This window comes from Carettochelys insculpta, chromosome 3 (assembly GCF_033958435.1).
Source record: "Carettochelys insculpta isolate YL-2023 chromosome 3, ASM3395843v1, whole genome shotgun sequence".
In the NCBI taxonomy this organism is placed as follows: Eukaryota; Metazoa; Chordata; order Testudines; family Carettochelyidae; genus Carettochelys; species Carettochelys insculpta.
This window is the reverse complement of record NC_134139.1, coordinates 173,243,325-173,267,956: the sequence shown is the minus strand read 5'-3', so window position 1 is coordinate 173,267,956 and position 24,632 is coordinate 173,243,325. Positions and strand designations below refer to the sequence as shown.

Here is a 24,632-nt window from a genome sequence, read left to right as displayed (position 1 = left end):
TTCTTTTCTAACCCCTCCTGCCAAAATTATGAAACTTACCCATCACGTTGTTTGCTCCACTCTTATATTCCAACCGTTTCTCCCCTTGCATGTAAGCCTTTCCAAGCAGAGACTGATTTTGGTTCTGTTTGTTCAATGCCTAGCACAGTAGACTCCTAAGTGGTATGGGAACACAAATGAATAGTAATCTGTTACAGTACGTAGTGGAGTTGGGTGTGAAGATTAATTGCAAGTCGTATGAGTCTGTGTTTCTGAGTTTTTCAGATTTAAATGTATTCTATGGTCATATCTGAGTTGTAGTGAAAAGCTTGTGGATACAAATCCCTGTGCTTTTTTTTCATAAGAGACCCACAATACCAGCTGTCAATCCAAAAGTATTGCCATAGACTGGCAATCAATTTTGTGTGTGGTCTTTGGAAAACAAACCCTTGAGGGTTTGTCAGTGTCCACTCTGGTGCCCTGATTTCTAATTTTTCCTTTGTGACCTTTGTAGTAGCAGCTGTGTGTTTGGACTGGCCTAGGTCACTCCAACTCAGTACCCACTGTCTCTACATTTCAGGAGGCTGCTTCCCCAGACACTGCACTTAAAGGATGGAATATATTTTTTCTCTGTATGGCCGTTGTTTCAACAAATTCCAATACAATCTGTATTTGTGACCAAGAGGATTAAAATATACTTAGATGGGACTAAGTATCAGAGAGGTAGCCATGTTAGTCTGTTCTTCGAAAACAGCAAGTCCTGTGGTGCCTTATAGACTAGCAGATATTTTGGAGCATAAGCTTTTGTGGGCGAAGACCCGCTTCATCAGATGCATCAAGAAATGACCAAAATCCATATTAAATTCATGCGTGCAATGTTGTAGTAGCTGTGTTGTTCCCAAGTTAGGAGACATACAAAGTGGGTGGGGAGGTGTCTTTTTTTGAACCAGCTTCTGCTGGTGGAAGATAAAATCTTTTGAGCGTCACAGACCTGAAGAATAACTCCATATAGTTCAAAAGCTTGTACCTTCCACCAACATAACTTGGTCCAATGAAATGTGTTACCTCACTTATGTTGTCCCTCTCACATTAAATAACACCAAGCAGACTTATGGACTCCTCACCATGTCTATTTGTCCTCATCTCTTTTTTTTTTTCCACATTCCTTGGCTATTTATCCTCTCTAAAGCCGCCTGTAACAAGGCAACCTCTGAAATGGGGCTACTTGACCTTAGTTTCAATATATGGAAATCTATTATACCACTGTTGCAAAAGTATATCCAAGTGACCTGGGTTTCCTCTCCAGAAAATCCGTTCAAAAATAGAGGACATGTATTGCTCTTACAGTTTTACAAGACATGTCATGAAAAAGGGCATGCAAGCAGACTGATTAAAGCAAAAATTGCCCTGCAATTTCTGTTATTAAACAAATACAAGGATCCTAAAAATCCCTTTTAAAGTGCAATTTCCCTTACAGGATAAAATGGAATTAAAATATTGCCAATAAATTGTCTGAGAGACTGTATCAGTCTGTGCATTGATAGTCTGTGCATGCAGGATAAGAACATTGACTGCCTGCTAATCTATTCCCAGATGGAGGTGGATGCAGACGAGAAGCGCCATCGCACACGCTCCAAAGGTGTTCGAGGTACGTCTCTTGCTTCAGTAAATCACTCAAGGCCCCCGCTCAGGGTGACCTTCATCCTCCAGAATCTCTTTGCACGATTCATTCTGACCCTTGCTTTTACACAACCTTTTTGGTAATTTTCTGTGGAAGAAGGGTGCTTGTAATAGATGATAAATTTTTATATATTTTCCATCTCTCTGCAGTTCCTGTGGAACCAGCCATACAAGAGCTGTTCAGGTTAGTGCTCTGAGTGTAAAATGTATCCCCATTAGCAATTTAGAAAATTCATGCCTTTTAATGGGTATAATGCACTTTCAAGTTCATTGGTGGTTTGCTCATGCCCTGCTGCACTGATGAAATTAATTCCCCTGAGACTTGCTAATAAAAAGCATCCCCTCCTTTTTTTTCCCTTCAGTTATTTGATTTCTCTCTTTCTGTCTTTGTTGCCCTCCATCTCTGTAATATCTACTGCCTGCTTTTAGTATAATCTTCCTGCAGCATACCGGCACCTCTATAATTAATTCTTTCCTTTTTGCAGCTGTCCTACTCCCGGCTGTGATGGCAGTGGTCATGTTAGTGGCAAATATGCAAGACACAGAAGGTAATAGCAGTAATTTTTTGTAACATAGTGAAAAGATTTGATAAACAAGTCATTTGATTTGGCCCTGCTAGTTACCCAACCAATGATAAAAATTAGGGGTTTGATATTCTAGAAGCCATTCGATTTCATACATTTTTTTCTCATTTTTATTTAACTAATTTCTATCATATAAATCATATATATCTAAATAATTTGTAGGAATGCTCAAAACATTTAGAATGTCTATCACGCTTAAGCAAATGTAAATTAAAAACTAAAACAGTCCTAGTAAGCAGAATTCCCAAACTCTCTTAGCAAACTTACCACAATTCCATATGCATTCTAATCATGTAGGTAGTAACCTGGAATGTCTTGCAAAATCTATAACAGTGTTTTTTTTTCTGAGAACACTTATTTCTGCTTCCCATTTTCTCTTTTTCTTTGCACTTCTGTAGATCATGTGTGGCAAATTAAAATTTGACCTTATTGACATTTTGGTGCCTGCATGACTTCTATCATTTATTGTATTTTACGGCTGGAAAGAAAACATAAGCTTCTGAGCACAGAGAGTTCAATGAGGAGGTTAGATTTAAAGGGCAAAGTCTAGGACAGATCCATGATAATGAGACTTTGAAATTCAGATGATTGTACTATAGTTGTAAATACTGTTACTTCAGTTCCTAAACTGTGAGTGGAAAGATCTCCTGAAGGAATATGTGGTTAGCTATTTATTGCTAATAACACATCAAGTCAGGACTGCATATGTATAACTGTATCTGAAAGTCAGCTAGAATGTAATATCTTCTTTGCTATATTTGTGGTGTAAAATTCAAAATAACAAGGGGGACATGCAGATGAACAGCTTTAGTTTCTCATGCAGTTTGTTCAAACATTTTGTGTACAAAATTGTGCAAATTTGCCCATTTTACACAACCTTGTGACTAAAGCAATTTTTCTTTTACATGAATACATTTTATTGAACTTGTTTTTTATGGCAACGAATGTAAAAGACAACATGGCTGACATTTTGGCCTTCTATTGAGCTGGAAGAAGTTATTTAATCTAATACAATTTATTCTGAACTTTTTTATTTTTTCATTATACATTTTTAAATAATATATTTTTTAGAATTTGAAGAAATTATTGTAATTTAAAGAATAACTATTTCGTACTAAATTCAGGACCTATTTTGTAATAAATACACATCCATTAGGGATTAAACTAACTTCATTTTGAATCAATGGTGTAAGGTACATGTACAAATCTACTCTTCTATTTACCTACATCTGGTTTCTTTTCAAAGACCTATAAGTCCATAGATAAATCCATTCAAATATTTTAAAAGCAAGACCACAAAAAGTGATAAAAACATTGTAAAAAATTCTTTTGAATGCTGTTTTAAAGGAAAAGTTGATTATTTTAGTTTTCTTTATTAACGTAGTCAAATGTTGTGCCCTAATCATGTTGTCTTACATAAAAGTAAAGGAAGCTTCATGTTTTGTAATTATATCAGGGAGTTGGACAGTTTAGCAGAAATATTTCAAATAATTTCCCTTAAGACTATTTGGGACTCCCAGTTTCAAAATACATCATTTCTTTTGTTAGTTTTTTTCAGTAACTAATGAATGTGCCAAGTCCCCTTTTTCCTTCAGAAATTCCATGAATAATCAATTGTTATATGATGATGTTCTAATGTCCTCCTCCAAAGGAAATAAATTTTACAAAAATTAACTGAAACCACTGTTTTGCGTTTCATGCAATTTGGATGCACTTTTCAAAAACATGATTTCTGAAATCAAAATAAAGACACAATTTCCAAATGAAATTTTGTTTGTACAGTCACAGCAGTCTCTTCTGAATTGCTGTATGTGTGTGTGTACACCTGTATACATACTTAAATCCTTTTTTCAGGTGGAAAGAACAAGGAATATGTGTAGAGTTGGATAAATATACGTTCAATTTTGAGATATTAATTCTGGCTTTTGTTCATTGACATGATTCTGGTGTGTCAGCACATGAACAGATTGAATCTCAGAGTTGCTAATTAAATGTAATTTTTGGGGAGGACCACAAAGAAGAAAAATTGGAACTATATCAAAGCCTCTTTTTTTCTACTTGCTAAAGAATCTCTTTCTTTTTGACATCCTGACTGTCAGTCCATTTTGATTATATTCAACTAGCAGAGCTCCTATTACATTGATTAGGAATCATGTTTTCTGTTGAGTTTTACAATATGATTTCTAGTTCTGAAAAGAGCCACTTCTAATTATTGTATCAAGTCTTATCGGTAAATAATTTAAAATAATTTGGAAAATATATATTTTTCAAACATAACCCTTCTAATCTTGGTTTTTGTCAGACAGATGGGGAGGAAAGAAGTGAAAATTATATTTAAAAGAAAATCAAAAAGTCTAAAAATTCCATGTGTTCTAGAGGTTTGTATGTCTTCACTGAAACAGAACTCAGTTTCACTTTGCCTTACAGAACATTTAACCTTTCCATTCACAATAACAGACCAGATCATTATTATGAATGAAAGGTATTTGCTACAACTAGGAAATAGACTAACAAGTCTCCATCACTTTATAATTTTTTTTTCCTTCCCAGGATCTCTTGAGCACTTTGTGATTTCTGACCAGGGATTCCCAGCCACAGGGATGGCTAGGGTCTGGGGGTCAGCCAGTCTCGCAGGCAGCATACTGAGCAGAGCCACCACTGGCTCTGGGCAGGGAGCCCCAGCAGCAATGGGCAAGAAGACCTGATGGCCCAGGCTGCAGAGACATTGCAATTCTCTCATGGGGAGCTCCAGCAGCTGGAAGCACAGAACTGCCACCAGCTCCAGGCAGTGAGGTCCAGCAGACAAGAGCACAGAGCCGCTGTGGGCCCTGGATGGGAAGCCATGGGAGCTGGGAGTATGGAGCCAGTGGGGAGCCCCCATGGACAGGAGCACAGAGCTGCCACAAGCCCCAGGTGGGGAGCCACCACTGACCTCAGGAGAGATGCTTCAGTGGGCCTGGGCAAGGACATGGCCAGGAACATGGAGCTCCCACAAGCCCCAAGCACGAAGCCCTGGCAGCTGGGGGATGGAGCTGCTGCGGGCAAGGAATCCTGATGGCTGGATCAGGGCAGCCAGAGTGACCTGATATCCCTTAGTCCAGAAAACTACCTCTTATGGGAAGGCTCCAGTCCCAAGGATGCCAGACCAAGGTGGTCCAACCTGTATATTAAAATGTAGGACAAATCTTTAAGAGGGCTCTTCATTGTCTTGGTAAGAACATAGCAAAGTGGAAGGTAATGTATTTATAGCTTCAGCTTTTCTGGGTTTAAATCCCTCAAGGTGTTTGATCTTCTTTTACTACTGCTGCTACTACTACTACTAAATATTAATAATTAATAATCACTACAAATATAAGCTCCAATCCTGCAAGTGTTTCACCATTGGTGGATCCTTATATCTGCGTGAGTAAATGGGGCTTGGTGCAGTCATAGGGATTCTCCTGCCTGAATCAAATTGTAGGATTGAGGCCAATTTTGACATTGATGGAAAAAATGGTAGCTGTTTATTGTGCTGATTCATGCAAATATGCCCCTTTTATATTCACTGGGCCAGATTTTATTCTCAAATTGCACATGTACAGCATGAGTGATTGCAGGAAAGTTGTACATATGTACCTTCAAGCAGAATTTACCAGTATTGTTATTATTTACATAACAGTAGCAGCTAGAAAACCTGAAATAGATTTGGGTCCTGGACAGGTGGCGGCTCATACTTTGCGGAGTTTACATTTTGAGGCCCTGGTACTGCAAAGACTTACTCATGTGTTTAACACTACAGTATCACTGAAACTACTGGGATTATTGACAGTGCATAAAGTTGAACATGAATAAACATTTGCAGTATCAGGCACTGCTGTATGCCAAGATACTCAATGAAAGAGGTGAGACCCAGAGGCATAGAGCAGGGGTGGCCAAATTGTGGCTCACAAGCTCAGGGCCAGTGCCTTCAGAAGGGTAGTGTGGTATGGGCTTCTGCCTAGCATGAGATGAGGTTGTCAGTATTTTAGCCACATGGGCCATGATTGCTGGGGTTTGGGGCTTCATCAGAAGGAGAACTGAAGTCCCAGCACTGGCAGGTGCCTACCATATGGCAGAAGTGCCAAGCCTTAGAATGTGCACCCCAGCTCTTGAACTTCTGAGTATTGCCATAGATTTCTCAGAAGGTCTGAAGGTTTGGCCACCCCGGCATAGAGAGTTGAAGTCAGTGTCAGTGGCAGAACTAGGAATAAAACTTGAGTCTTCTGACTCCCAGTCCAGAAAATGTCCACTGGTTCATACTACGTGGATTGTTTTCCTGGCAAATATTTACTTGATACCCCTCGGCTCTGCTATGAACTATTGTTTAGCCATGCATGGTAATTAGATACTTTGAAAAATTATGATTTTTTTCAATATAATAGTGACTTCAGGGAGTGATGTGATTATGGGTTCTGATTCTGCAAATGCTTTTGCTTGTGAGTAGTCAGACTGAATGTAATGGGAATATTCACACTGGTAAAGTATCTCGTGTGTTGGCATGACAGTGCCTTTGCCTTTACTAGCTGAATAATTGAAGACATCCCTGGGGTTTGATCCTGCTTCTTCTAAAGTAAACAGGAATTTTACCACTGATTTGAATGGCAGCAGGATCCAGCCCACGTATGTACAACAATAAATTAAAAACCATGAGTTCAAATTAACCTTTTAGTTTTGCAGATGCACATCCTATACTTCCACCTATGTAAGTGAGAGCAAATTGTGGCCCCTGCTATTTCCCCAGAGATGTAAATGACAGCTTTGGAAGTATTAAGGCCTTCTACATTGCTATGCATTTAAAAATTTGTATTAAAAGACACATTATTTTTGCAAAATATATAAATATAATGTAAATAAGTATTTGGGCCCATCATAAAATTCTAACTATAGTCTCTTAAAAATACTGAGTCCAAGTGCTGGCCTGTTTAAAAGCTTCCATAACGTAGTTGTTTAATTTCTCTTCCCTCAGCCCCCTGCCCCTGAATAACAGAAGCAATTAGGTTCTATTACAGACTAATCACTTGCTGAATACCATATGCTTCTAAATGAAAGCCATTTTTAACAAATATGAGCAGAAAACCTTTTTTACACTGGTGGAGCAGTAATTTTGTTATATGTATAACTGAAAACAGCTGAAAGTGTTGTATGGACATCAGTAAAGGGGAAAAAACATCCCTGGTCTAAGATCATGCAAATTAAGTTCAGTGCAGAATTATTTTTTACGACTGAACCATAAATCCTTGTGATTTAAAATGGCATTATTGATGGATCCTTAACTATAACAGTGTGTTGTAGTTTGACTGCTGAAAAAAAATAGAATGTGGCTGAAATAAACAGAACAAACCCAGACAATAATCATGTGTGCTCTTTGCTAAGCTCATATTGGAAATGTACGCTTTCCCCCATTTTTCTCCATGTACCGGTAAGGCAACCTTTTGCAGAAGCAAATAAGTACCACAAAAGTGGGGATAGGGCACAAAAATAACATTTGGATCTATAACATATAACTCATCACCAATTCTAAAAAAGTATTTTTCTTTTTGTCTCTCTTTCTTTGTAGATAATCATGTACAGATATCGTACAGGTAGATGGGTTGCAATCATTTTAATTTTTGAAGGATAAGATCTGTTACTCAAAACGGATTTGTTATAAAACTGCACATGCTTTACAATAAGGAAGGCTTTTTGATTACAAAAATCATACCAATATTGTTTTGGTATTATTTAGCCTGGTTAAGTCCTGCCCATTTTAGAACAGAGTGAGAAAAATAATTCAGACTCCAAACTTGAAAATTAAAAGACTCAAATATCTCTTTATTAGAAAATTATTGAATTTTCTGTGTCTTGTTCTTCCATATTTCTTATTCAAATTTTTTTTCATTTTATATACCTTTTCACCCACCAGTTTGATTGCCATGGCTGCAGCCGTGGGTGAATAATTGCCTGTCTTCACAGGAGCATGTTCTGGAGCTAAAGTCGAGTGCTTGCTTCCTGATGTATGCCTCATTTGGATTCTGCCGACAGCCTAGGGGCTGTATTATTCATGCCTTGACAGATAGCACTCACTAAAAGCATTGGAACAGGGCCAGGTACTGGCAGAGAGATAGTGGAGCATTGCAACATGCAACTGAGAGGAGCATCTATAATACAAAAAAGAGAAATCCACATACCTCCCTTTTACTGGTTTCACTTTGATGGAAAATTCATTTTCATCAAAATAAAATACCCTAAAAATAAATACATTTTTTTCTAAACCACGCATGAAAGTTTAACACAATTTTCCACATTTAATTGCAAAGCTGATTTTAATTAGTAAGGCCCTGCATGTGAAAAATGAAGATTCACTTGGGTGAGTGTAACACATTGCAGTGTCTGCTGAATGCTCTAATTAATGTATGGCTTCTGTACAACAGGGTGCACTGTGGGATATTTAGGAAAAATTCTGTGCACACAGCCATCTATCTGTATTTTAGTTCTTGAATCCACAAGAATAAATAACTTTCCCCCCTTTATTCTTTATGAGACATCATTGTGCATGCCATCACTCCATCCATAATCTTTATGGCATGCCTGTCCTTTTTACTATTTGTCAATGATATCATAAATCAGAAGGCAGGACATACATATTTTAACATTAATTTTATAGCATAGCATGGTTGCACGGTGCGCAAAAATCGAGGTCCATTGATGCATTTGTGTAAAGTATAAAAGCCAGCACAGAGCAGTGAGGTCTTTCTTATTTTTATGTCAGTGTAAAATCCTGGTGAATGCTGGAAATAAAGACACATGTATCTTCATTTCTCTCTAAGCTAATAGCCTACTTTTATTATACTATCACAATAATGATAAAATGAACAACTGGATGTTTTTCTAAGGCAAAATTGTACATCAGCACAAAATAAACAGGGCCTTTATGTATTTGCTCAATATTTTGCCAATATTGATTATTCAAGGTATTTTAACATATTTTAATAAGAAGAGACCCACTGCCTTGTTAACCCCACTTAAATATTTTATTTAGCTAATTTTCAGATGTTAGAGAAAGAACATAGGTATTTGCAGAAGGAACACTGCGAACAATAAATAAATGTACTGACAAGGAATCCATAATGTATTAGAGGTCTGTATTGGCTGCTGTCTGGGTTCAGCAATATACTCCTTTTTCTGAATGATTGATTAATGATTAACAAGGTCCAAACTTGAGTCTGAAACTACAACAAAAATGCACCAGAAAATGGTCTGTGGTTCTGCATGCTGGTAGCTATTGTCTAGGGCTTACTGCACAAAGGAACCACAGTTCAATTCCTCCTACCACCATCTGGGTTGGGAATAGCAGTTTCAATGGCAGCAAGTTTCAGGATCTTGATGTGCCAGGAGTTGTAGCCTAATAAAGGAGAAAAAATTCAAAGGCAGGCAATCAGAGGGTGCTGACCCATCTGTGCAGTGACAACAAACAGCAGATTTGGGAGTGGGATCTCTAGCGAGTCTCTGGGCTGGTACAGTGTGTGTTGCTGAGATGATATGCTCATTTTCTTTCAAATGGCAGGTGCTGGGCATATTTCTCAGTCAGCACTTTACTTCCAGCCATAGTGTCTGCTGGGGAAAGGTCTGTGTGGAGGTGTTGCTGTCAGCCACCAATAAATGAGGACTGAGAGGAGGGTAAGGACAGGGAATAATAGAGAGAACATATGGTAAATATGGAGAGAGAATTTCCCCAAGAAGTCACTGTTAGCCTTATACCTACAGGAAATTAGAATGGCTCATCTGGTAGCTTGGTTGACAGCATAATGTGCTCTTATGATAGAAATAGATGGTTTGAGGATAAATGGTGTCTGCTTCTCAACTGACAAAGAGAAAGTGCTGCAGAGGTGATCCTCGTAGGTTGGGCAAGTCATTTAATCTCTGTGGTACCTCAGTTCTCCTATCTGTAAAAGGGAAATAATGATATCTGTTCACCTTTAGAAAGTGTTCTGAGATGTATAGACAGCAGATGATATACACAAAATTATTACATACTTTACTTCCAACTTTGTCTGTAGCAGTTACCTACCTGTACATAAATAAGGGCCTGATTCAATGCCTACTGAAGTCGATTGGGAATCATTAGCTCCACTGGGCTGTTTGTATCAAGCCCTCTATCTTGCAGATTAGGCAGAATTCAAATTGTTTATAATTATGTGGGAAAACTTATATTTTGAATCAACTGTATTTCCCTATTTTGGATGTATAGAACTACTACTAAGTTTCTTCCTTATCCTAAAAAATTATTACAATTGCTGAGGTTTAATAGAATATTTAACACCTTGCTGTTCAGTACTGTGCATTTTAGCAACAACTTTGTTATCAATTTTGGTGCTGTGCAAAGTTAGTATGGATCATAATATTCATAATAAGCATGTGCACTGTATTTAACTGTGATAGAGGCTCATGGCTTTGGCCCCTAATGTCCCAGGTTCAGTCCCACCAGCTGGTGACCCAGGCCCATCAGTGTTACACCATGCTGACCACTATAGTGTGTGATACCTGTATCATATCTGAGCTAAGAACAGGACGCAAGACAGCCGACACCCAGTCCCTGTTTTATATACTAGATCTTAATGGTAGGCAAAAGCACACGGGTGGGTACAAGGAAAACTGGAATGGAAAAGGTAAATAAGTAGAGAAGCAAAAACAATTCTGTGAGGAATAATAGGATAAAGAATAGGTTTTTCTTTAAAAACAAACATTAAAATAGTGCCCTGTTTCTTTAAAAATCTTTCATTGAAATTCCTCAATAAATTGAGACAGCCTTTCCACAGACATTACTTCTTATTAGTAGCTGGTTTGAAGCACTGCTTCTAGCAGTGTCAACTCAGGACAGCAGGGGGTTGGTGTGTTAGAGTCATCTTCAATGACAATAATAAAAGAAATCTGTAGTACAGAACGAAATGCCAAGTGGATATGCAGCTAGTGGTGATCTGGCATGGTACAACGTAAGGGCATGATCCTGCAAGCAACTGAGTAACCTTAGCCAGATGAGTAATCACATTGCATTAGTCAGTTTCCTCATTGCCCACCTGATTCTACACCCTTTTCCCCCTCCTGCCATACTGAAACAAAAAAGGGAAGAAGGAGTCTTTCGAAGGTGGGGTTGACTTTTGAAAGAGCCCCTTCTACACTGCTTTTTTTCTTTTGAAAGAAGCTCTTTTCAAAATAGATTATGCAAACGAGGCACCAGATATGTAAATCGGTGCCTCATTTGTATTTTTGATTTCCTTCATTTGCATGCCTCTTTCAAAAGAGGAATGCAAGTATAGACACAGCTCTAGGATCTGACGTCTGGGCTTTGGCAGACAGCACAACGTCAGAGAGCTGCCAACCCAATGTGGGTTTGGCAGCAATACGTAGGGGTGCCCAGGCCCATCCTAGGCCACAAGGCTCCAGCAAAGGGCTATAACAATGGCTGAAAGTTCCACTGCTGTGTCAGTGGGATCCCATTGCAACATACTGACAGTGTCTGGCCCTATGGACCATCCCAGTGGGCCTCTTTCTCCACTGTCACTTCATGTGGCAATTCAGGTATCCCTGGCATCTCAGGGTTTTTCAGCTTGGGCAGCCCCTGGTGGCCTCAGTCACTCTTGGGTGTTTCCTGTTGTCCTGGTATCTGCCTGAGTCTCCTGGGTTGTTGTTCTTCAACAGTCATGCCTGACTGAGTTGAATGGCTATTTTTTATAACTGGGTCTGAGCTGGAGAATGAGCATGGCCTCTTCTGCTCATAGTGTGGGGTTAACTCTTGCTGGACCAGGGCAGATCTGGTGTGCCCACCATACTAGGTAAAATCAACAGCTAATTTTATCTTCACAACACCTTTGTCAGGTAGGGAACATTATCCCTATTTTACTGAGTGTGGTACTGATATGACTTGCCCACCCCCATATAGGCGATCTGCATCTGAGTAGTGTAAAGAACAGAATCTTTGCAAATGACTATTTGTTATGGTACGTGTGCTGTGATTCTATGGTATTTAACATAGCAACCGGTCCTTGATGATCAACATTCATTATGGAAGTGCTGGTTGTGAGTTCGTATAGGAGGACCTCTCGGTAATAGTTAAGTCTGGTATAAGTTTTCCCTTAAAGCAGAGATTCAACAACCGAGTTGTGTATAACAAATAAAATGTATCATCCTCAAAATGACAGGTCTTCCTCCTAGGCAAGCAATAGTTTTGTAGGCATTTTATGAGTAAATCTGTTAATTATGTTGAGTTAAAATTAATTTTAGAATGGATCCTTGAAGAAATTTAGCACCAGGTGTCTGATCATTTTTGTCCATAATGGTCTTAACAATTCAGAGTATTTAAACTTCCTTTAGAGATAAAACTCACTGAAATGCATAGGCGACACTGGAAGCTTTTTTAAAAAGAATTAATTGGTATTAAACAACTGAGAGTTGTTTTGTCACTCAGGGCTGAAGAAGAATGTTCTTCAGAAACAAATCCAAAAGGAGTTGCCCTCTTTTTAAATGGTTGCCACTTCTTGTTCTCAATGAAACTGTGGCAACATGCTGCTTTTAAGAAGATGGTGGTCACCTTTCAAAATAACCCCATTCTCCCATTATTCCTTGCCATCAGGGAACATGTTAATGTTTTATGATGTTGTGGGGCTTTCACACAGTGCTTCATTCAGTGCACTGGACAGATGGCTGTGATATCCTAGTGACTGGTTGTGCTAGTGTTTCTTTATGCTAATGAGAGTGTTGCAACTACTTGAAAGTGAAATTTATGCCCCAGCTTAGGCCATTACACCTTTAGACTTGGGTCTACTGGCTCTGCTAGGCCCCTACTGCATAGTTCAGGAGAAGAGTATTTTAAAGAAGTCTTACTGAAGGCACAGGGACAAACCATCCTGGTGCACAGAAAGAAAAGCAAACATGGGAGGCAACCGGCTTCGCTTAACAGGGAAATAGTTGGTGAGCTTAAACTCAGAAGCTTGCATATAAGAAGTGCAAATTTGGATAGATGACTAAGGAAGAGTATAAATATATTGCTGGAGAATTCTGGGGAGAAATCAGGAAAGCAAAAGCACAATTGGAACTGCAGCTAGCAAGGAATGTGAAGGGTAACAAGATGGGTTTCTACAGGTATGATAACAGCAGGAGGGTTACAAGGAAGGGTGTGAGGGCATTACTGGATGAGGGAGGTAACCTAGTGACAGATGATGGGGAAAAGCCGAAGTACTCAATGCTTTTTTTTGCCTCAGTCTTCACAGACAAGATCAGTTCCTAACTTACAGTACTAGGCAATGCAGTATGGGAAGAAAGTGGGAAGCCCTCGGTGGGGAAAGAACAGGTTAAGAGCTACTTAGAAAAGGTAATGGTACACAAAACTATGGGTCCAGATTTAATGCCTCCAAGGATACTGAGGGCATTGGCAGATGTCATGACAGAGCCTTTGACCATTATCTTTGAAAACTTGTGGAGATCAGGAGAGATCCCAGATGACTGGAAAGAGGCAAATATAGTGCCCATCTTTAAAAAAAAGAATGAAGGAAAACCCAGGGACCTATAGACCAGTCAACCTTACCTCAGTCCCCAGAAAACTCATGGAGGGGATCCTCAAAGAATCCATTTTGGAGCACTTGGAAGAGGGGAAAGTGATCAAGAATAGTTAATATGGATTCACCAAGGGCAAGTCGTGCCTTACCAATCTGATTAGCTTCTATGATGAGGTAACTGGCTCTGTGGACATGGGGAAGTCAATGGATGTGAAATACCTTGACGTTAGCAAAGCTTTTGATAAAGTCTCCTACAACATTCTTGACCATCAGTTAAGGAAGTATGGATTGGATACATTGACTGTAAGATGGATAGAAAGCTGGCTTAGAAGTGTGAATAAGTCACCTCATGAGCGACATGAATTATGCTGACCTACGAGCTGGTGTGGACAGCACGATGTTGGCAGGAGAACTTTTTCTGCTGGCATAGCTACTACTGCATCTTAGAAGTGGGTTATTTAAATTGGTGGGAGATGTCTGTCCTGTCATTGTAGAGTGGCTACACTACAGACCTTTCAGCAGCACAGCTGCCTCAAAGCAGCTCCCCCCACTGTATAAGCTTTCTCGTGCAGCCATAGCCTAAGAGTAAATAAAAAATGTGAAGTCGCAAGCAGACAGATCTTTTGGTATCTGGCTTTGAGAAAATATATTACAATAATAGTGTTCTACAGATCTTCACCTTTTCTTTCAGTGGATCCCAAACACTTCACAAGGAGCAAGTAATAAAAGCCTCACAACAGATTTTCAATGCAATGTACAGTAGTTAAAAGGCTATGTTAAGGTCACATCATTCACCACATTGTAATGCAGTCACTTCTGGGTTGGGACAAAGCCACAGGTGAACAGTGTAAAGCAACACTACAGAACAGTTAGGACAGGAAGTGAAAAATTTTCTAAGTTACTTGAAACTACAGGACTAAATTATCCAGAATTTAATTACGTGAGTTTAAATTTGGTCAGGGCTCTAAAAATAGCTTTTCTACTTTTGAATAGATGCTATGGGATATTTAAAGACCAGAAGTAGACAGGACTTCTATTTTACCTCACACCTGAAAGAAAGTATTACCAGCTGTAATGTTCTTCCCATGATACCTGTCTGGAGAACTGGCTTAATAATAGCTTAGAGGAGAGAATGCCACTTTGTGAATCACAGCTGCTTTCTGCATTGCACTGGTGTTCCTAAGAAAGTTCTGACATATCAAGTGCCAACATGGTCTGGCCTTGATTAATTGGTGAGGTTTAATGAGATCACAGTAAAGGTGGATCAGAATCTGAATTAAAGTTTTTAAACAAGCATCAGTTTTAGAAGGAATGTAAAAAAATTAACTACAAAGTTAACTTAAGATTTCAGAATTCATACGTTCCGTTTCCAATTATGATATTAAAAGAAAGTAGCAGGAAGTAAGACTGAGAATTGACTAAAAGTGGAGCCTTATATTTAAAATGCCAGCATTTAAGTACAACCATAAAACAGACATAAGATTCAGTATTATCTATCCACTGTAATTCTGACTGTTCAGGGGCAAATACAGCAATTTGTCAGCTTTAGAAACCGCAATCCAGGGGACACCATTCAGAATTGTCATGGCTAGTTAACAGTAACTACTCATGACTCTTTAAGTCTTTGTGAAATACTGTGGACCAAACTGATACCAGGTGTAAGCTGAAGTTGGACTTGTTCTTACTCATCTTGAGTACACTGGGCTGTTGTCCTACGACATGCCTGCAGAAAATGTGTAGCGATTGGAATCCAGCATACACAATAGAAGCATTCTGAATGCCCTCTATGAAGTCTAGTCAAACTCCTGGGTTCTGTATCATGAAAAAGCAGAAATAAACAAACACAGAATCCAGCACTGAAAAGACAAACCTGTTGTATTTCAGTATTGCTTTGGATGATATGACAGTGCAGTGCACCGGTCCCCTTTAAAACTCACAACAGACTCTGGACTTCAAACAAGCCTCAGATACACAGCTATAACTCCCATTTTTTTTAGTTTGTTGATGCTAATAATTGGGATTATTGAAGTAAAAAGACAGAAACAATCTTTCCCACTGAAGCTGTCCCGAGGTAAAATTTTCAAAGTGCCCATTTGACATGGGAACTTAGGTCCCATTTTTAAAAGCGACTTAGAGGACTAAGTCCCTTTGACTTTCAATGAGAATTCAGCAATGTCTACACTATGAGATAAATTCAAATGTATTAATATCAATTTGTTAATGCTGGATTTTATAAATTTGAATTTTACTATGCACTCCTCCCCATGTGCTCCTCACAAAGTCAATATATTGCTGCCATACTCCGTTGGCAAATATCAACAGTTGCATCACTGCATTGTGGAAACCTATCCCTCAGTACCCTCATCCCCGTAGCATTCTGTGTATTTTCACTAGTATTTGACACCATCTCCCCACATTGCATTACCCTTTCCCATGATAAGCAAATGTCCATTATGCGAAGTGGAAGTAAGGAAAACTAGTGCATCAGCAAAGATCCCCAAATGCACAGAAATCTTTCTTCTATAGCTGAATTGCTTGTTAAAACTGTAGCTGTAACTGAATTATGAAAAATTTTGTAAAAATCATCAGGTGTGTATCTCCTCAGTTGGCCCTCCACCTTTTGTCCCCCCTCCCTTGATTACATCTGATTCCTGAAAATAATACAGGGACTCTGAAAAGCATGAAGGAAGTGTTGATAGTAAAGTTTTTGAAAAAAGAGACTTGCCAAGGGGATGGGTTTTGGGTTCCAAATTCAATATTCAGCTTCTGTGCACATTTTCTGTTCTCAACTGAACCTCCACTGGCTGTCCTTCTCCCTTGATTGCAGAGACAATGAAAAGCATGAAGAAAGAGTAGGTAGTAAAGTTTCTGAAAACAAGAGTTGCTGTGGGAGGGTATTTGGCTTCCCAGTTCATTATACAGCTTCTGTGCAGCATCTGTATTCTCAACTGGCCCTTCACCCACTCCTCCCTGAGTGAAGGGGTCCAAGGTTAGAAGAAAGAGGACAGAAAAGTCTAGGAAAAAAGATTTTTGTCTTTGCTCTCCACTACACATATGTTGCCAGCATGGGGGTTGGGGAATGGGGCTCACCAAATTTCATCACCATTGTGGGGCGGTTTGATATTTAGAAGGTTGAATGACCAGTTGACATGATCCCCAAAAATCTTTTTTGGCTGTAGGGTGCAGGGTCTGTGGCTTGAGGGCCACTTGAACCATTCCCTCCAGGTGGTAGCCATGACCTTCAATTTGTACCCGCCAGAGAAGACTTCCCACCAGTAGCAGAAAGGTCCCAAAAATCTTAGCCACCCAGGGAGACATCCCCACCGGCAGCAGAAAGGCCCTGAAAATATTTTTGGTGGGGGAGCCAGATGAAGCAGTCCCCCCAGACAGCTGCAAGCCCCTGACAATCTGTCCTGCCCTTGGAGCTCTAAACATGCACAAGCTAGGATGTGGTGCTGCCTGGCAGAAGAGTCAGCAATGAACAGCAGGCACATCCTTTTTTTTTGGTTGGGGACCACCCACGTGATGTGGTTGAGCACAGTGAAGACCCTGACTGTGTAGCACCTGTGGGGGAAGGGGGCACACACAAATGTCAACCACTGAGAAGAAATTTCTCAGCCTCTTATACAAGCATGACCCTCAGATCAGCCTTGCTGCCATATGGTGCAGCAGGGCAGCAGCTGGCACCAGGTAGCACAAATCACAGAAAAAGATACGAAGCGTAGAGACAGAACAACAAACTTCCTGCAGGGGATATTTGTAATGGGTAGAGGTGCTCATAGTGCTCGTCGTAAAGAAAGAAAGACATTTCTCAGCCTCTCATACAAACATGACCCCACAGCCACAGGCTTCCTGGTCCCGATTTGAAGTTCACAGTCTTCCTGTTACCTATTTCCTGTGTACGTGGTGAGCAGCGGCCAGAGTGAAGCACTGTGGGGCATTGTGGGTTACATACGGGACACCTCTGGATGCTAATAAATTCAATTGTAAGATGTGGTGCTTCCACACTGGCCTTTATTCAAACTTTTACGTTTGAACTTGATGCTACACCCAGCTGGTTCCGATGATATTACGCTATCGATATTAGTGCTCCCTAAACTGAGCTAATGGTACTTACAGTGAAGACAGTAACATGGTAATATCAAGCTAACTGCCTTAAATTCAAATTTCTCTCGTAATGTAGATGTAGCCTTAGCCACCTAAGTGCCTAAATTATTTCTGAAAATGATACTGAGACTTCTAAATCACTTTTGCTCTTATGAAAACGTTACCACCAGTCCCCTTTCTCCCATCTCTTTACCTCCATCCCTTCCAGCATTCCAATTGTGCCCTTCTCTTTTCCACACATTTCCCCTTCTTCACCCTGTAGTCCCTTACCCCCTTTCTGCCTTCATCCATGCCTGCCTCTATCCCCTTCCAGCCATTCTCTCTTATCACCTTTAAAACTGAGCAGCTGAACTGATAGATGCAGCATTTCCCTCTCAAGTCTAGCCACAGGGGATGTGCTGGCACCAGAGTTTTAATGGGAAAATGCTGCTTCCCACCCACAGCACAGCTGCCACTTTTAAATTGTGCTGTGTGGGGCTTTCATTCCCTTGGGAGACTATTTTCATTTCCTGTTGAAGACTGTTCTACAGTCTAATAGAGCTTGGTGTCAGCTATAATAAGTAACATTATATACAATAGTATATTTTTTTAATTGCAGTATGAATCAATTGGCATCCTCACTATTCTGGACTAGAAAGTGATAGCTTCTCATTTGACTCTTTTACATGGAAAGCAGAGCCAGATGAAGGCATAGGCATTATAGGTCTGTGCAGAAGGCTCCAGCTCCTGGAGTTCCATTATTATTTCAAAAGTCAAGCTTTTGTTTTAAAAAGAAAAGTAAGTGCTGCCTCTCGTGACTGTGAAGGAAACCTTGAAGTATGTGAATCAGTGATGTCAGCCTGAATCTGCAAAGAACCTAAAACAATAGCTCTGAGATGGCCAACTGCTTTGTGTATCTCAGTGGAGGTGTTAGCTGTAAGACCCACTCCTTTGAGGTGTCCAGCCAATACAAAACCAGTGGGTGGCAGGAAGAGTGCAATAGGTTCAGCCCAGCCATGCAAGGAGATACACTTCCTTTGTTGGGGGTAAGCACTGGGGTCCAATCCTGCACCCGCTTTGGTGGGGAAAGAGGCTCTTTGCTGCCACCATTGCTGCTCCCAGTGGGAGTTGACCTCATGTCAGTGCCTCTACCACTCTACTACACTACGGGGAAGTCAGGACCATGGGGTAGATCTATGGGGTAAGCCCTGTGTTTTGGTGTGCCTGGATTGCTTGCAGCCAGCCCTAGCGAAAACACGGCTATATGAAACTCTTATGATTATATGGAAAGAAAATAGTGCTACAATTCTGTGTCCAGCCCAGAGATTTACAAAATACTGGAAGGAAGGCCATAAAAGCAGATGGGGTTTGGCTATAAGGTTATGCTTCAGCAGTAAACTGAAGGAAACAACAGCTTGTAACTAAATTTTGTCGTAGAAATTAAGCTCAAGGAGTTATAATGATAAAGGCATTTTAGAAATCCCTTTATGTTAAACAGGTTTTTATGCTAACTTTTGTGGCCAAGAGACTATTCAGAAAATACAAAAAAATATTGCGGTGGGTAAACCAATCACCTCTACATAATAGTATGTTTGCTAAATATATACTAATAAAGTTTAATTTTTTTACAAAGCAAACAATTATCAATAGTGCTTATTAGTGCCCTAGAATAGTGGAATGGTGTCACTTACATTCTGTTGGCAAGTAATCATATTCTCTCTGTGTTACAAAAAGGAACAATATTTTTTCTTTTTTTTGAAACAGGAAGGTTTTAACATCTCAATACTCAAACTATCAGAATTTAGAATATTTCACACTTGAATGACTCCTAACCAACTCTGTAAGGGAAAGAACAATGTCCTTTAGCTTATGTCGGAGGTGAGAATCTGATAAGCACTGAAATGACTGCAGCCTTTATCATTCTATTAGTTTTTTTCAGTTTCTTCCATAATTTCAACTGTTCACTGGTAACAGTCACGCCTTTTTATTAATAAGGATGCTCCATTAAATTCCTTGAATCCAGCACATGCGGTCCCAGACATGCCAGATTACTAAATTTTCCAGACTTCTGGACGTCACCGTAACTCCCATGCCCTAGTTCAGACCCCCCAGTCGCAGCTCACCACCCCTGCGCCCAGCTGTGGCTCACCACTCCTGCATATCCCCAACTTCTTCTCTACTCAGCTCTCCTGGAGCTTCTTCACCACCCCCACACTCCTGCAGCTTCTTCACCCGTGCACATCTCCAACTCCATCACCTCACGCTCCTGCAGCTTCTTCACTCCTGGATGTCTCCAGTTTCATCTGCCCCACACATCTCCAACTTCATCTCCCCCGCATACGCCAGCTCCAATCCCCACATGTCTTGGCTCAACTCCACCCCCCGAGCCCCTTGCAGCCCTAATCCACCCCAGGCTTAACCCCCTCAGCCCCCAACCCACCACTCAAGCCCCCAGACTTATGCAAATTTCGAGGCATGTGTATCTTGGGAGATGCTGGACCATCAGGATTTCCAAATCATCAGAGGCCAGATTAAAGGAATTTTACTGTATTTCTTTCTAGTTATTAGCTCATTTGCCATTTTTGGACAAAGTGAGATCCTTATTGCTATGGTTGTATGAAATTTAGCATATCATATGTCCTGGCACTGTACCTGATATTAAATTAATAATTAAAATTAATTTGGGACCCAATACTATTGCATATTTATGGGGAGATGACAGAAAGAGTATTAGTGATGGCAATCAGTAGTTGATAACCACAGTATAATAATTGTATTTTAGAAATGCAATAAGATGACAGAGTACGTTATTGTTCAAAACTTAAGTTCATGCTAGAATCATCGTTTGACTGGTGTGTCGAAGTTAAATATGATTCATTACGTTTATGTCCACGGGTGCAAATTATACTGCTAGACATGTTGCTAAATGATTGACAAAGTAACACCATCCCTAATCTTTGCTTCACAGCAGTTTTGTTGTGTGTGCACAAGAGACAGTGAGTGTGTGAGAGGGAGATAAATTAGTGTACTGGATTTTTTATCAAAACAAAAAGCAGTCAAGTAGCACTTTAAAGACTAGCAAAATGGTTTATTGGGTGAGCTTTCATGGGACAGACCCACTTCTTCAGACCATAGCCAGACCAGAACAGACTCAATATTTAAGGCACAGAGAACCAAAAACAGTAAGGAAGGAGGACAAATCAGAAAAAGATAATCAAGGTGAGCAAATCAGAGAGTGGAGGGGTAGGGGGGGGAAGGTCAAGAATTCTTGACCTTCCCCCCCACCCCTCCACTCTCTGATTTGCTCACCTTGATTATCTTTTTCTGATTTGTCCTCCTTGCTTACTGTTTTTGGTTCTCTGTGCCTTAAATATTGAGTCTGTTCTGGTTTGGCTATGGTCTGAAGAAGTGGGTCTGTCCCACGAAAGCTCACCTAATAAACCATTTTGCTAGTCTTAAAAGTGCTACTTGACTACTTTTTGTTTTGATAGTGTATAGACTAGCACGGCTTCCTCTCTGTTACTATTCAACATGCATGGCTTTTTTATGTAACTCTTCTGGCCAGGCACAGCCAGCAGCAAAAAGAGCCAGGTTCAAAATGTAGGGTTCCTCTCTATCTAACCAACATAGAACTGGCTCAAGCCCCTATCCAATAACCAGTAATTTATGCACCACCCTGGGTGCCTCTGGGAGCCAATGCTTCCCCACTTGCAAGCATAGAGTCTGAGTGTAAAAAAAAAAAGAACATTTTGGCTATGTCTACACTAGCCAAAAATGTCGAAATGGCCATGCAAAATCTACATCTACATATTCGGTGCCTCATTAGCATGCGGGCAGCCACGGCACTTTGAAATTGACGTGGCTCACCACCACGAGGCTCATCCAGACGGGGCTCCTTTTCGAAAGGACCCTGGCTGCTTCGAAGTCCCCTTATTCCTATGAGCAGATGGGAGCATGGCAATTTCGAAGTTTTTGGCTAGTGTAGACACGGCCTTTAATAACACGGAAAAAAGGAACTTGACACTAATTTGGGAAACCACCATCAACAGGGTACATAAGCAAAACCATGAGTAAAAGTCTAGTCCCAAGTAGGTTTCTGTCAGGTTCTTAAGTCCAGCAAACCAAATGTCCCCATCCCATGCTCAGTCTTCCTCTGAACACCTCTCATACTCACTGCCCTTGATCAGGGAAGACCCAGAGTTCAGGGCTGCTTCTGCAGGGTTAGCCTCTCATCCTGAGTCGGGGAGCTAAAGGAGTATCTTACTCACTTAACTGGTCACTTGTCATCTGCCTGCTCACTGTTCTCCATCGCCGCATTTCTGGCTGCTCATTGTGCCACTGCTGCAGCACTCTTCCTGCCAGCTGCCCTGCTGGCTACTCTGCGGCTGCCACCAGCCACACTGCTGCTCCCATTGGCTCCCTGCGAGCTGTTCTGCTGCCACTTGTGGCTGTGCTGCTGTTCCCACTGGCCACGCTGCTGCTCCCACTGGGAAACTGCTCACTAGTTCCACCAGTTTGTGGTATATTTATCTCTGGGCAAAGCTCAGAGATTTCAGCTCTTGGCCCAAAGCACACTCCGGCCATGAGAAGTCTCCAGCATCCACAGAAATAAATTTAAAATAATAAAAGAAACTCCTTATGGGGACTCGTGTGGCTCTAGGGTTGCCATGTGTTTGGAAAACTTATGTGGGACAGGCAGCTCCAGCTGCAGGATCCCCAGCTTGGCTGCCCATTCTGCATAAGTTTTCCAAAAATGGGGAGCAGCAGGGGCCCCATGGCTAGGCCCCATAGCCCTGCAGCTGGAAGCTGGGGTTCCCGGCTGGAGATGTGGAGGGATCTGGTGTGGAGCTGGTCGTAGGGGCAGGTGAGACAGGAGGTTGCCTGGGGCTCCCGATTTCAAGGGGTCACCAAAACAGATGGGCCCATGTGGGCTGGAGCCAGCAGGCACTTGCCACATGGGGATAGGGGAGGGACAGGCTGCAGCTGAGTGGCCTGGCAGCCAGGGCGTGCTGTGGGCAGCCAGGGGTGCAGCAGGGCCTGGCAGGAGAGAACCTGGAAGATGTGGATTCTGCAGCACCACAGCTTGGATCTGGCTGGGGCAGGTAGCCCTTGGCAGAGGCCCCAGACATACTATCTCCAGCCAAGGTGGAGGAACTCTATAGCCCTACAGCTGGGAATCGGCCGGGGCACAGAGTTCCGGCCCGCAGCCCCAGCTCCAGGATGGAATTTCCCTGACAAGTCCCACATACCCCATTTATGCAAAAATGGCAACAGGACAATAATGGCTCTTAATCACATATTACATATTATTACAAAAGGATTTTACCACTAGATTACAAAGGCAGAAATCTGAGTTAGAATTCATACTCTTTGCCCACTTAATTTACTCTTTCCGTGGGTCCTATTAATAATAGGTGACTTCCCCATAACCCCTTTTTTCCCACTTCTTCTTCTTCCTTCCCCTGACCCCATGCACCATCTCTCTATGTCTCTGTCTCTGTCTCTGTCTCTCTCTCTCTCTCTCTCTCTATATATATATATATATATATATTGTGGTAAACCAGGTGGTAGACCCTTACCTGGAAGCTTCCAGAGCGTTCTAGAAGGACGGTATACTGGGTCTATTTGGAGACCAGGGACTGGGCGGGCACAGCCCGCCCACGACTAAATGGCCCCTCTTAATAGAAGAGGGATCCCATTAAAAAAAACCATGGCCCCAACAGAGTGCGGGGGACAACTCAAGAAAAAACAGGGACGGGAGTGGAGGTCAAAGTTTTAAAATGAGGGAACCAGAAGGGGACACCGAGCAGAGAACCGCAGACAGCACCCACTGCCCCTCAAAGGTGTCAAGAGAGCCAGTGGACGCCGCCCAAAGGAACTCTGCCCGGATTCGTGAGTGGAGAGCGGAGCGGAAATAGGCCCCACAGTCACGGGCTTCCCTCCTGCCAGCCTCCTCTCCCAAGTGTTATAAATGGCTACCTTGGCCATAGCCAGGAGGAGGCTGACGAGGAGGTCCCGTGACTTAGTGGGGCCACGGATGGGGTGTGCAAGGATAAAAAGATGTGGGGAAAAGTGCAGCTAGAACCTCAGCAGGAGGTTCTGGAGGAGCCGGAAGAGGGGCTGCAACCTGGCGCACTCAATGTAAATGTGCACCAGGGTCTCTGTCGTTCCACAGAAAAAGCAAGTGTCTGGGAGGGGGGTGAACCGTGCCAAGTACACTCCCGTGCTTGCCGCCCCATGAAGGACTCTCCAGCTTATGTCCCCGGCGGGCCATGGGACCAGGGAAGAATAAAGGCTGGCCCACCGGGGCTCCTCACCCTCCGAAGATGGTAGAAGGTCCCGCCACTTGTGATCTGGGCGGGACGCAAGGGTGGGGAAGTGGAGCATGTGAAGCACAAGCGTGTACAGATGACGTCGGGGCGTGGTTCGAAAGGGGATCGGCTGCAAGGCGTGCAGCCGGCTGGGATGATGCGGGGAGGGGGGGAGGGAGGCAGGAAGGCTCACGGAGCCGGGGGCCCACAGAGAGATCCAGAGGGCCAGGAGTGAGAGGGGGGTGGGGTGCACCCTCTCGCAGAACCTGGCGTAGGTAGGCATGAGCAGCAGGTGGCAAGGCAGCCTTCACCTCCTCGCGTACACGCCGGGGAGAATGTAGGGTGGAGAGCCCCATGCACCGGGTGAGCACCGAGGCCTCCATCCAATCTCCCCAGTCGTAGTCCAGGAGGTCTCCGACCCTGGTGATTCCACCGAGGACCAGCCT

General features: G+C 41.9%; 1 protein-coding gene across 3 annotated transcripts in view; it reads left to right on the top strand.

The window, feature by feature from the left end:
- Nucleotides 1-1,572: 1,572 nt before the first annotated feature.
- Nucleotides 1,573-24,632, top strand: part of MYT1L (myelin transcription factor 1 like) — a 178,346-nt gene continuing 155,286 nt past the window's right edge. For all 3 annotated transcript variants that reach the window (XM_074988935.1, XM_074988934.1, XM_074988932.1), the window contains exons 1-3: nt 1,573-1,627; nt 1,810-1,843; nt 2,145-2,207. In XM_074988935.1, the coding sequence (XP_074845036.1) occupies nt 1,573-1,627; nt 1,810-1,843; nt 2,145-2,207 (152 nt within the window). The remainder of the gene's footprint in view (nt 1,628-1,809; nt 1,844-2,144; nt 2,208-24,632) is intronic.